The sequence below is a fragment of the Octodon degus genome, unplaced genomic scaffold (assembly GCF_000260255.1).
Source record: "Octodon degus isolate 3935 unplaced genomic scaffold, OctDeg1.0 scaffold00246, whole genome shotgun sequence".
Taxonomy (NCBI): Eukaryota; Metazoa; Chordata; class Mammalia; order Rodentia; family Octodontidae; genus Octodon; species Octodon degus.
In genome coordinates, this window is record NW_004524822.1 from 2,222,832 (window position 1) to 2,237,341 (window position 14,510).

The 14,510-nt window shown below is 40.0% G+C and overlaps 1 protein-coding gene across 1 annotated transcript in view; it reads right to left on the reverse strand.

The window, feature by feature from the left end:
- Positions 1–14,510, reverse strand: part of Syne1 (spectrin repeat containing nuclear envelope protein 1) — a 564,055-nt gene that overhangs the window by 105,535 nt on the left and 444,010 nt on the right. Inside the window, 5 exon segments of the mRNA XM_023706255.1 lie at positions 312–443; positions 2,558–2,731; positions 5,070–5,270; positions 7,141–7,260; positions 11,626–11,727. Of these exon segments, the coding sequence (XP_023562023.1) occupies positions 312–443; positions 2,558–2,731; positions 5,070–5,270; positions 7,141–7,260; positions 11,626–11,727 (729 nt within the window).

Below are 14,510 nucleotides of genomic sequence, written 5' to 3' on the forward strand. Positions count from 1 at the left end.
TATTTATATCTTGGTGTTTTTTTTTTTTTTTTTGTGCAGCACTACAGAGCAACTCCAGGGCCTCAGGCACACTACACAAGTGTTCTATCACTGAACAGAACTCCCAGCCCAAGATTAAAAAAATAAAATAAAATTCTACTTTAAATAACACAAACTTAATCTGTTTGTAACAATGTCCTTACTTTGAAGAAAAGTAAAAATGGTTAATACAACAATTTATCACACGTTTCTTTAGATTCTATTAATACTACTAGAAAGATTTAAAAGCAACATCATCACTCCTAATCCAAAGGTGCTCTGGGGACCCTGACCTGGTAGAGGCTGGTTCGTTCCATGAGCCTGTCTTCACTCTCCTCCACCAGGCCCACACTCGGGATGCTGTTCTCCACCACCTCCAGCTGTCTGCTGAGCTCCTGCCAGTCCTCATCCAGATGGGACCAAGTCTAGAAATGTAATGTTACTCTATGAGCTAAATGATGCTCCTTAGAGAGAAATACTCCCGCTCATGCGCAAAATATGCTCTCGTGAGGGTCTGTTTCAAGTATGGGGCACGTTTAGGTTGGGGTTTGCTTTGGGAAGGAAAAATAGTTTTAAAGCAAAGAATCAGATAGTTACCTTCAAAAACACTATAAATGGGTATTAGTACTGCAACCTACTAGCTGTATGACTATAGCTAAGTGACTGACCTTCATTTCTTTAGTAGGATATCTATCTTTTCATACTAAAGAAAAATTCCAAATAAGTCACTTCTAAATACAGACATTTGTGTATAGCAAAGGCCGGCAGGTTGTTTTACATGTATATACTTTGATCTGGTGAAGAATAGACAACAGAACATAATAGTCATGATCCATGTTTTTTCCATCCTGAGTCCTTATTGCTATGCCTTGTCTGAGGCTTAGGGTTCTGGTGGTGAATAAAATAGGATGCATGAGAATAATACATGCATTCAAGAGAGAAGAGACCAGCAATACACAGCAAGCTGGAAGTTGGAAGGTAAAGAACAAATTTCATCAATTATAAAGAGTTCTTGGGCTGTGGAGGGATTAAATTGTGCTGAGTGGGGAATGAGGGCATGCCAGGGTGTGCTTGATGAGGCTGCAACTTAAATGATGTGGCAGGGAGGGTGGCACTAAGAAATGCACGTTTCAGCCAAGGAAGCCAGACAGGTGTGGTGTAATTGCTGACTCCACTGCCATTAATCATGTGCTACGGCAAGATATTGCTCTCAGAGTCATTCCTATGAGAGAGATTCAAAGTATATTTTACCATGGGTGGATTCACATAAATGTAAAATGCCTACTTGGGAGGCTGACGTATCACTGAACAGTAATTGTTCCGACAAGGATTTGAAATATTAAAATTTCTTCCTGATGGTATCTTACATATGGGAATTCCATGTCTGGAGTTTTTGGAGTTAGCTAACTATGGTAGTGCTGGCTCATGGAGGAAGACAAGATATATTAAAGTATAAATAGGAGCTACAGGTAATCCAAGTAAGAGTGGTAATGTTGGTGGAGTAGATAGGGAAGAAAAGGCAGAGAAGGGCCAGGGAGATAGCCCAGCAGCATAAGCACTTGCATAGTAAGGGTGAGGTTCTGGGTTTGATCCCCAGTACTAAAAAAGAGCAGAGAGAGAGAGAGAGAGAGAGAGAGAGAGAGAGAGAGAGAGAGAGAGAGAGATAAAGAAATATAATCCCTAAAATTTTTATGGGACAGAGGAGTAATGAGAAAGCTAGAGTGGTTCAGGCCAACTGGTTTAGTTATTGCATGAAAAAGAAGTGGACTATTTTATTAGTGATGCCTTGCATTTATGTAGGGTTCTACAGCTACACTAATGAGCACCTCTTTGGTCTTCAAGGTCATCTGCTTATGGTGAAGCTAGGTCTGGTTGGCTCTACAGCAATGGTATGCAACTCTTTTCCAACTGAATGAGTGAATGAAATTTCACAGCATCCTCTTGTATCAGGCAGGACAACAAACTCAGACCTGGGCCCAAGGTGAATGCTACAAATCTGTGAGCTATACCAGATTTCCTCACTCCCGTCTGGTCTTCTCTGTCTTATAATAAATGGACCATCTGTTTTCAGACTTGGACTGAACAGTATCTGCATCTACCAATTAACCACACATGATGGCAAGATCCTGCTGCCAGGTCCACGTCCATGTCTACATGAGAGATGGAATGACAAAGACTTGGACCCAAGTGCCTGTTCTCTGGCTTCTGGATCTTAGTGACAGATCTTGCCATTAGAGCAGTTGCATTGGGTAAGAAGCTAAGGATATATTTTTACATTTTTCATGCTCTTAGTTAGGTCTCTTTCAGCTTGAATATCAAACCCTCATATCTCTTCATGCACCATCTGAAGTCATCATCCTAGATGACTTACAGCACAGAACAGTATGTACTCAAATAGAAATAGAAAACGAGAATCAGGGAACACATAACGGTAGGGAGAACATAGTTGTGAGCCAGGATGCACAGCAAGCTCCCAGGTCATGGAGGCAGAGCCTGTGATTAAACACAGCCCTGCCGACGGTCTGCTCTGCGGCCTTACCTCCAGGATGTACTCCAGCTCCACACCCCTCTTGTGTGCCCGCTTCAGCACAGCACACGCCTGAGCCATAAGGTCTGTATGGCACTGGGTCTCCTTTGGGATGGCAAAGCTGACGATCTTTCTGAAGAGCGTTTCTGTCAAGATCATATGAGATTCCAGGCCCTGAAAGTACTCCTGCAATTTTGCCAGTAGAAAGAGGTCAACAATGCATTCATATATACTTCAAGATAAAAATTGTTTCAAACACGAAAGCTATTGGAACTCAGTGGTATCATTTGGCTTCCACTCATCTCTTGCCTTAAGGAGGCACATGACTGGCTGGACACACTTCCTGCACAGACTGGCATTCTGGGCCTTGAACGGGCCTCCTGTCTTCCCAAATGGCCTACACACACTGCTGTGCTATAAGCATGAGGTCCCCAAAACAAAGCTCTTCCTATATGACCAGCTTCTAAAAACCCCCCTTACCCTTGTATTCTGGCCATTTTTATTTCCCTGACAAGATCTCACTAACCCCACCACACCAGTGGCAAACAGTTCCCATCCCCTGCTGCTTACACCCTTCTCAAGATGTTGGCAGGTAATACATTCCGTGACTTTCCTTGGCAGCTAGGCTTAAGCCCTACTTTTTTTTTTTTTAAATTAATTAATTTATTTATTTATTTTGTGTGTGTGTGTGTGTGGCCAGCTCAGCCCACCAGGGGGCGGGGCTGGCTGGCATGTGGTGCTGGGGGATTGAACCATGGTCCCTGTGCTTTGCTTAGCTTAGCTTGTTCTAAGTGGGTGCTTTAGACCACTGAGCCATCTCACCAGCCCTCTACTTTCTGAAGTATCATGATTAATTTATTTTTCCTGTCAAGGAAAGCCTAATTGGTATGAATAGCCTAATTTTGTATTCAGCATTTTTAAATTTCCTGTTAATTTTACCTTAATGCAACAGAACTGTAGGCCTTGTGTGACTCTAGGCACATTTTTAAGATGTCTCTTTTTACCCGTGGTAGATCCTGAGGGATGGAGAATGACCCTATTCCTCTTCCTCTGTTCAGCACCAGGAACAGCCAATACTCTCTGAGTAAATACTATTTTCTGGGCACCCAAAGACTCCTTAAGTGACTCACAACATCCTTATACCAGATCTATATCTCTGTGAGACAGGTCACACCATCTGTGTAGCTTGGCCAACACTGTACAGCCCAACATGGCAGAGATGGGGCAGGAATCCATATGATAGGGCTAAATCTGGGCCAATAACACTGAGGTAGAACAATCATTTTACCAAAGTATCTTAAAGTTGGAAGAGAGCTCAGAGGGCATCTAGAACAATGTGCAATGAAAGCTGAACTTCCTTCCACAAACTTTCCCTCCGACAGGACTGCTCATGATCAGAGGGACGCCTGGCCTGCCGCAGACTCCTCCTATGTCACTGTTACTCATGGATCTTAGCTTCCCTTTAGAATATCTCAGAATGATCTTTTATTGCTCTGGTCAGATTTGAGAAAAGCCAGCTGTGCACTTTGAAGCAATATTTACTAAGTCAATGGATAAGACTTTCATAAATCATATTTTGGACAAAAAACTCTGGAAAAAATAGCAAGAAGGAAAAAATCCTTCCCCCAAATCTATCATTATTAACTTCCAGACAGCTACATAATGGTAGGATGTATTGCTTTTCTACAATTCAATGGTATTTTTGTTTGTTTGTTTGTTTCCTGAAAGGGAATTTCCGTAGCCTGAGTGGTTTTCTGAACTGGTTGGCAAACTGTAAACAGTCATTGCAAAAAATGCTTGGTAGGGGTGTGTGTGTGTGTGTGTGTGTGTGTGTGTGTGTGTGTGTGTGTGTGTGGTCTGTGCATGTCAAACAGGTATTTCTTTATTAAAAGTAGTATCCAACCTGAGCTTGGCTTCAGCACAAACCAATCAAGGGATTTCATGCCTACCCAAATTTGATTACGTAGCAAAAGGACACAGTGTCCTCAGGAAAACCTCTGGCTTACACCAACAAGAGGAGCATGTGCTTAAGGGCCAGGAGAAGCAAATGACGCATGCGGTGCACATAAACCCAATCCCAGGCCCCAGTGGTCAGCTCTGCCTTCCTGAGCAGGGTAACTGCCTCCTACCAGGATAAGGGGAGGAAAAGGGAAAACCCAGATCTAAACTGGCAAATAACTATGAGGAACATCTAGGAAAAATCAGTTAATAAGGAAGTTAGGCTCCTAAAGAAAGTCTTTGAGTTTTGCTTTGATTACGTATTATATAACAAGAGAACCTGGTTGACACCGATAAAAATTGATAAAATTACTGCTAAAGATACATATTTTTTAAATTATAGAATTACAGAATTTTAATGTATAGAATTATAAAATGTATTCTGGATTATGAAATACCAGTGGTTATGCATTTAGTGACCATCTTAAAGAGTAAATTATACAAGCAGAAACTCAAACAAAGATGATAGATATGAGAGCTTGAGAATAACTTTCACAAGTACATCTGCTTTCTCTTTCTTTTTTACCTTATGTTTGTCTAGTAATTGCTGAACTTCCTCTTTGGAAGAGACGATGATTTTCTGATCTCCTGCCGTCTTCTCCCATCCAGTTTCTAGCAGGTCTGCCAGATCTTGCAGAGCCCTTTCATACTGACTCTTAAGTACAAGATTTTGGTTCAGACCACTCTTGCGTGAGCCAATGGTCATCATCAGCTCATCATACATGTCCTAGGAAACAGAGACGTTACACTCACCCTCAGTTCAGAGTCTGCACCTCTCCAAGAGCACATTACCTGCCAGCCCTCCCCAGCCATGACAGCTCCTGGTAGTGTGCCCTGCAGGGATTTTCTCCAGCCAGCTCCTCTGCTTGTCTTTCTTGGAACCTTTATTCTGAAAACTTCTTTCAAGAAAGATAAGCTCTGCGCCTCTATCCCCATGCCTATAACCTGTCATTTATAGGACTGTGGCTTCACAGAGGTTTCACATCAAGTGGGTCAGGCTCTCTCATTAATCTTGCACAGTATTCTTGTCTTCTTTTTTTTTGTTTTAAATTTCATTTTGTTTTTGACAAATAATAAAGTATAGAAGAGATACTGAAGAGAAAGAAGTAAAATGGCATCTTGGTTTACAATTTGTTCCACAATTTTGGAAAAGATGGCTGCATCTGTGTTCATGTAGGACCGATGGTTGTGGTCATGTTTATCACCCGATGTGGAATATTCAAACAAAAATAAAATTGTGCCAAACACTTGTTTGTGAACCAAACTGTTTGCAAATCCAACTGTTTGCAGACAAACGCATTCCTGGCTGGGTATGTAGCTCTGTGGCACAGTGCCTGCCTGGCAAGCGTGAAGTTACGAGTTAGATTCCCCATACCACACACACAGACAAAAAAGCATTCCTGAACCAAGGTACCACTCTATATAAAAGAATTTCAGGATGCATTCTTTGGTGCCAAATTGAAATATTAAATAACTAAGTGTGGAAACAACTCAAGTATTTGAGAAAAAGTAAAATTAGAGTCTTAGGTCCAATTAGATACAAAATATAATTTAGATTGATTTGAATATAAAAGCATAAATATAAAAGAAAAAGTTTAAGAATTAAAATGAAAACTATGCCTATAAAAATAAATTTAATATTTTAGGATTTCAAATGATATGAAGCATTTCCTAGAAATAACATATAAAGTAGATTTGCCAAGTAGAGTTCAGAAAATCCTTTCAAATGCTAGAGGTCTGTGGTAAAATGTGAGGTTAAAATAGTAAAAAACAAATGTCCATGTTGCTAAGGAAGATGTCACAGAAAACATCCTGCTATTCTGATAATGTTCTCTGGATTTATTTAAGTTTAGCGTACCTGGATACAGCTTGCTTCCTATTTCTGTCTGCTAAATAATATCAGATTTTGGACTATTCTTCAAATAAAGAGAGAATAAAATAGAGGAGTTTGATGTGAACAGAAATACTGCAGACTTGAAAAGGCTATGTTTTTGCCAAATGTGGAGGAATAACTACTTAATCTGGAAAGACATTTGAAGAGACGATGACACATCAACAAAATGTACTGGAGCCATGTGGGCCTGATTAATTTATCACGTTGAGGTGAAGCAAGCCAAAGAAGTTCAACTTTAATGCCTTTTTATAGCTCTGACGTTTGACTCTTACACCTGATGCTGATATGCTTTGAAAATGATTTTAAAAAGTGAAAAGTGGGACTTATGGGCTTATAATATTGTGAAATGTCCCAGAAGAAAGTGAAATGGGAAATGCTCACATGTGTATGAGAGCTGTTTCATTAGGAACTTGAGACTCTGTGTTGTTCCAAATGGGTTACCATCAGAAAAACAATAAATTTCAGGAAAAAAAAGTATATATCTTAAAAGCATGAGAATATATTTTACTTTATTATACCATATATGGTAATAGCTTGAGAGTATTTACTAACAGTTACTTGGAAGAAACGCTAAAAATATGACATTGACTTTTATGAAGAAAGCCAAGGAAATACAGGAAACAATTTCTTCTCAATCTCGAGATCAGATGTCTCCTTGGAGACATTCAGATGTCTTCTGAATGGTCTGGGCTGCAAAACGTACCTGCAGCTTGGAGAGTTCCTGCAGCAAGGGCTGCTCAATCTGCAACTTGTCACCACGTCTTTTCAATTCTGTGATTCCTGCGTCCAGTTCCTTTAGTCCCTCTTCAGCCTGCTGTATTGCCTAGGTAAGATTTGCAGCAGTTCATTAAAACTCCTAGGAATAACCTCCCACACCCCCAGAGAGTGTGATTGCTGTGGCTCTTTTTTGTTCATTCCTCCTGTCTTTCCACCCCATCCCCCCCCCAAAAAAATAATAATAATACAAAAAGAGTCACTTGAACAAAGCATGAAAACATAGGTATTATACAGAAGAGAGAAGAGGGCTCTCCTTTATCATACTACAGATCTTAGAGCTGAGGCTGCAGGAGAGATGCAGGGTGAAAGAAGGATGGCTTCCTTAGAGAAATGAGACTTAGTAATAGGCATGTATACATAAGAAGGAAAACACAGGACATAGTCAGGCTCCCTATGGGACTGTGCTTGTTTTCTTGAAAGGCAGCTAGGAGTGTCTTTGGAGGGCATGTCAGTGGGGCAACAGAAACACACATGACCGCATAGTCAGGGAATTCTTGCTAGCGGACCTCAAAGGGAAAATCAATCAATCAACTGTGAACACTCAGGTGGTTGTCACTGCAGAGCCTGGTCTTCCCAGTGTGAGGTCTGTAGAAACAGAAATAGATCTTATCCTGGACTTCCAGGAGCTCACAGTCTGGTCAGAAAGCCAAAGGAAAACAAAGCAAGGCTGAATATAATTCAGGGCTAAATTTCAGGAGGATGCAATTCATGGCTATTCTCTGGACAGGAGAGGAACCAGACCAGCAAACGTAGACTATGTTAGCTTTTAGATGAAGTGCAATCTCTGTTGTCCTTGAAGGATGAAAAGAACATCCATTTTTTTTTTTTCTTTCCTGAAGCCTCTCTGTAACTACAGTAAATATTTTGCTTGAGTGTTTGGGAGTGTTATTCTTTTCGTAAATCTCACAAGGACAAGCAATACAGGAGAAGATAATACCAACAAAATTCTGGAAGCTGAATTCAAAATAAAGTGGAGGTAGATTTAGGAATCTGAGAGACCTAAATCCTAATTCTGCAGAGGATGTGGACCACCGAGTTGAGGGCCTTGGGGACCCAGAGTGAAGGAAGGCAACGCCAGAGCAGGAAAGCAGGGGGAAGCTGCTCAGGAGCAGTGAAATCGCACCCAGGGCCTGCTCCTTGCCCCGCATGGCCCCTTTCCCTCCTGGTGAAAGAAGGGAACTCTCAAGACTGAAGGGTAACAGACACAGGCGAGTTTAAGTGCTGGACTGAAAATAGGGGTGAAGTGAAGTGATGCTGCATGAAGGCCCAAAGTCTTTTCCATTTCCAGAAGTCCTGTGGCCACAAGTCCTGTGGCCAGAAGTCCTGTGGCCAGGCCTTGATGGTCCAGATTGAGGAAAGACGGTCTCTTAGGACCAATAGAAATGGCCTAAATCGCAGGCAGACCACCAAGGGCATCTCAAAACTGTCAAGCTGCATCTTTATAGGAAGTTCCCATTCAGCTGCCTCATCTTCTAATCTCAAGGCAAACAGACAACGTGATGTCTACGTAGCTAGGAAAAACTTCCAGTATAACATACAGAGACTGATAAAAGCCTATAAATGAAAGCAATTTGGCAGGAAATTGATAGTGTAGAAAGAAGCAAATTCAACCAAAAGGCCATTAACATACTTAGATTACAAAAGACAATGCAGCTACTGAAAAAAGAACAGTACCCTACTAAAGCAGATCATCTGGAGAACCAAACAGCTTGGAAAACTGAATTATAGGAAAGCAAAAATTCAAAACTCAGTTGAGGAATTTGGAGCTGAAATTAAAGAAGTCTCTCAGAAAGTAAACCCAAAGGATACAGAAAGATTTCTTTATTGAAAAATTAGCAGATTATGCAGTATTTGATCAAAAGGTATTTCAGAAAGGTTACAAATATAATACAGAAGTAAAAAGTATTAGTAAATCTTAGATACATTTCCAGAATGGAAAGAGGAGAACTGCCAAATCAAAAAGGCCCATTGAGTTCCCAGACCAGGGGATAAAAATAGAGCTTTCCCCAGGCATGTGATTGTGAAATTTCAGGACACTGGGGACTTTTGGGAGTTAAGAGTGATTTTTAAATTCCTCAAACAGACTTTGGAAGCTGAAAAACAATGTAACAAAAGCTTCCAAACTCAAAAATTAATTAATTTTAAACAAGAATTCTATAAAGAGTAAGAACAATCCATGAAGGGTGAACGCAAGACTTAATCATTTTCAGAAATGCAAGATCTTAAATAAAAATACACATATAGTGCACCGTTTGTTGGTAAGAAAGACAGTAAAGAGAAAGACTCAGTATGCAGTGAGCAGAAGTGAAGGGAAGTGAAGGGCAGCTGGGGAAGGAAAAGCCCGAGAAGACAAATGTGCACTGGGCTGACGAGGCAGGCCCGCTCTGCACGGGACCCACATGACTTAAAGGAGTCACACCCGAGGGTAGCCATCCTCGTGCCTCTGCTACTCCTGTCTTCTTAATGCAAGGAGAGAAGAAATGGAACTAGCACACTGGTTACTGCTTGGCACTTATGCCAAGAAATAATATACTTGTTTCTTTCTGTGGCATTAATTCATTTTTATTGTTTAAAAATTAGTAAAAAAGGTTAACTGATTTATAGGATATAAATTATAGATATATATATTTCACTTTAGAAATCCAAGATAAGATACCACTATAGCTGTTCAAACCCCTTTTAGAACCATATATATTATTTTAAAAAAAAGAAAAATAGTTTCATGTGGAAGACAGAGCATAAAAGAAATATTTTCAATTGGAGTAAATAGGGAATCTCTTGAAAAAGTGGATAAAATTATGGTCAAGAAGAATGCACATTCACATGTAACATTCCTGTAACTGCAGAGTACTTTAGGTGACTTTCTGTCTGTTCCCAACATAGATACAGATAGATATAGATATAGATATAGATATAGATATAGATATAGATATAGATACACATCCTCGGAGAGATCTGTATTTCAGGTGATTGTCTTAGTTAACCCAAGGACCCTTTCTAACCACTGAAATTAAAAATTCTATGAAAACACATGATTTTTCATAACCTTGAGCCGATATCCTGTGTACCTTTCTCCCCACCTCTTTTCTCTTCCCTGTTTCCACTGCCATTATTACTTTTACGTTCTCAGGCTCCCCCAGGAAGCAACCCCCGTCAGCCTCTCCTGGCGCTCCCATTTTCTGACACTGGAGCTGTCGTGTCAACCTTCTAGAAGCAAGAGCTAGCTAGAGTGACACTCCTTCTCACCCTCACATCTTCCCAGCGACTTTCCCCTACCGGGAGTTTCCAAGCTGAATACGAGTGAAACTGGATGATCAGTTCACTGCGAGTGAGCAGGATGATCACCGTAATTCACTTACTGAGAGACACAGCCATATTCAGTTTTCATTTGTGTAGACGCTTTATGGGATAACACATGCCCGGCTATACCTCACGGATAAGCAAATCACAAATATTTGCAGTATATTTACTTCTAGCTAACATTCATCTGGCTCCACAAGCTGCTTCAAATGTACCCTAATTATATTTGCTCTCAATCACTTTCATCCATGCTAAGCTCAGCTAAATAGGATGACCTATATTTCCTCTAAGTGCTCAAGCTTTTTTTTTCTTTTAATTTTATGTATTTGGTACAAGGTCTCATTACGCAGCTCAGACTCATAATGATCTTCCTGTTTTTAGCCTCCCTAGTGCGCTCTCCCTGGGACTAGTGCTCATGCTTTTCAAAATGCATGCCTTTTTGTTGTTGCCCTTTTTGGTACATTTCTTGGGTCTCCGTATGTCAAACTCTCTCTAAAGTATTTCCTAATGCTACCGCTGTTAGAGGTAATCTGCCTTCTCCTGGGTGTTCAAGTGTTTCCCCTGTCCTTTTCTTTTTTTTGTCTTTTTTTTTTTTTTTAAATGTACTTAGGATGGGGTATACAGAGTATACAGGGTCTCACTACCTAGATCAGACTCATAGTGATTCTCCTGTTTTCAGTCTTCAGCCTTCTAAACTCTGGGATTACAGACATGCACCACCACGCCGTCTCAATCACTGCCTCCGCACGCCCCAGGGGTGGGGCTAGAGTGGCATGCCAGGGATTGAACTCCGGCCACTGTGCTCTGCCTAAGCAGGGCTTTAGTCTGCTGAGCTATCTGGCTGGCCCCCTCGTCCTTTTCTGTGGACAGTTCGGCATTCTGTCCCGCCACTGAGCCTCATACCTGTATCACTTCTTGACAGACACTGCTGCGTGGCATCTGTGACTGACACTTCCTAACACACATGAAATAGGTGACAGAATTCAATGTTACCCTGCATATTATTTCAACTCAATATTCAACATCAAAATATATCATCTGCTATTTGAAGTTTCATAGTAAAGTGGCTATCTATGCATTTGTTTTTCTAAGAAAAAGCAGCTGTACGTACCTCTTTCTGTGCTGCTACAGGCTGCTCGAACACATTTGCCAGTTTCTGCAGAATGATATATTTGTTGTCCGCCAGTGAGGTAAACAGCACCTTCAAGTCATTCTAAGGAGAAGGTAACAGGAAGCCTTAACATCCCACAGGAACTTTGAAACAGTTGTAAATACAATGCAGGTTCTTAGAAGGGAGGAACTGGTCCTAAGACTCAAAATAAGACAAAGTCTGAGGGTGCTCAGGTGCCTTGTACAGAGTGGCACAGTACTTGGGTATATCCGAGGCATGTCCTTCCTTATGCATGACATCATCTCCACATTACTTACAATACCCAGCACAATGTAGGCCTCATGCATGCAGCTGTTATGCTGAATAGTCTAGGGGATGATAAAAGCGTAATGATCCATAGAGATGTGTTTCAATCCACAATTGATTCAAAGTACACAAGCAGAACCCAAAGTTATAGAATGGGGCTGGGGAGATGACTCAGTGGAATAAGCGCTTCCCTGGCAAGTGCATGAGCCTGAGTTCAATTCCCGGTTCCGAAAGAAAAAAAAAAGTTATGGAAGGCTGACTGTAAAGGTATAGCATAATTTGCAGGAGAAATAATACTGCTCTATAGGAGTGAACAATTCACCTAGGTGCTAAACTCAAATTTTGTAGAATTTATGACACACAGCATTTTTCACATAATACAAATGGAGTTAAAACATAAAGCAATATTGGTTACCCTAATCTTGCTATGTCTGAAGTACATGGGCATATCCAAATATTTCAGCACAAAAATTATACTAACAAGTTTTATCTAAGAAAACAGCCTATAGGTATTACCCTGATTTGGGGAATAATATGATTCTTACATGACTCCTCACTTCTCTTTTCCCTCCTCTTTGCTTCCCTTTCTTCTCCTTTCTTGAAAGAATTTGTACAAACTTATAAAACACCATCAAGAAGTTTCAAAAACAATTATGAACTAGTAAGACTCAGAACATATGAAGAGAAGACAGAAAACCTTAGCTAACTCTTTGTTATATATTACTCCTCTAAATAAGGAGCTAGCTATCAGAATTGTACAAAATCCCACAAAAAGGAGCTAGCTATCAGAATTTTGGCATTAAATTCCAGAGGAAGTAATTGAACAAAAAACAATTTAAATTATAACAGCTAAATTTTGCCCAGGACAGCAAATCAACTCTATTTTTCACAGAGACAGACATGTGTGAGAGCCTGGCTGTTCACTGACTGAAGCAAAATTCATGCCATTCTTTTGGCCAGGAGCTGGCTATGTACAAGCACACGTCACCAAATATAAAAGTCCTTCCCATCTCTCGAGCAGCAGGAGGAACTCACTAAGGAAGAATAGACCCTGTTAGGATGTGTGGAGGCATGATAATGCCACGCAAGACTAAAAGCAAAATAGTGGGTACACAGAGGGCCTGGGCTGTATCTCAGTGTCCTGCTTGCCTGGCACATATAAAGTTCTGAATTTTAGCCTGGTGCTGAAAGAAAAGAAAAAAAAGAAAAGAAAAGAAAAGAAAAGAAAAGAAAAGAAAAGAAAAGAAAAGAAAAGATAAAAGAGAAGAAAATAAAAGAAAAAAGGGAAGTGAAGTGCAGCCAGGCATGGTGGTGCACGCCTGTAATCCCAGCACTTTGGAGGTGGAGGCAGGAGGATTATTGCTGGTTCCAGAGCAGCCTGGTCTACAAAGTGGCTCAAAGACAGCCTGAACTGCATAGCAAGACCCTGTCTCAAAAAAGACAAAAAAAAAGAAAAAGAAATAAAGAAAGAGAAAAAGAACACCTATAATCCCAGCACTTGGGAAGCTGAAAACAGGAGGATCACTACAAGTCCAAGCTGTGTGGTGAGATCCTATACTAAATCCAAAAAAAAAAAAAAAAAAAGTATGAAGAAGGAAAAGATTATTTGATTTGAAGCTGTGTATAAAGAGCTAATATATTATTTGAAGTTTACATTTACAGCACTGAGAGGCCAAGGCTGAAGGATTACAGGTTCAAACCTAGGCTGGGCAACGTAGACCATGTATCAAAAAAAAAAAATTTTTTTTTTAAACAGTTGAGGATACAGGTAAGTGCAAAGGCTTTAGGTTCAATTTCCAATAATGAAAAAACAAAACCAAAATAAAAGAGTAGAAATGAAAATATAGTGCTGAACACAAGAACCAAAATCAAGGATTGACACTAAAATTGAAACTGACTTGCAGGCCTAGTGCTGAGTAGGAGACTGGGACAGCAGCACTGAAAATGAATGTTCGTGTGTTTCAAGCATGTTCATGGTTAGGTCATAAGGGTGGTGAGCCTTATCACAGGTGTATCGCTAAGCACAGCAAAAGATGTCTCTTACTCATTGAATAGATTCAAAAGCAAAATGTCTCCATTATTGACATAGACTTATAACATCAGTTCTACTAATCTAAAGGGTAGACAAGTATAAGTAGCATAATATGTATATTTCTTGTGTCTGATCTTTATATTTTAATAACATATTTTCTCTTAACTATATTCTACTCATGATAAAAAATAGGGTTATTTCTAGAAGTCACATTCATTATTGGGAAAGGCTAATGAAGACAATAATATGACTGATTTGAAATTACTATATACAAATCATTAAGGACTAGGAGTATTATATGATGCTGATATTTTTAAAAATAAAATTATAAAGGATTTAAACAATTATTAATAAACCTGCAATATAGAAATACAGTCAAGGTAACTATATATGTTCACATATAGACGTAGCAGGCATCATAATTTAGTTCTGCCGTAGTCAGTAGGATTATGGCAAGGCATGAAATGGCAGGATTCTACCCATTTGAGGAATAGATTCATAGTAAGTCTCATCATTTAAAACCAGTTACAGTCTCTTGCTGCAGCAA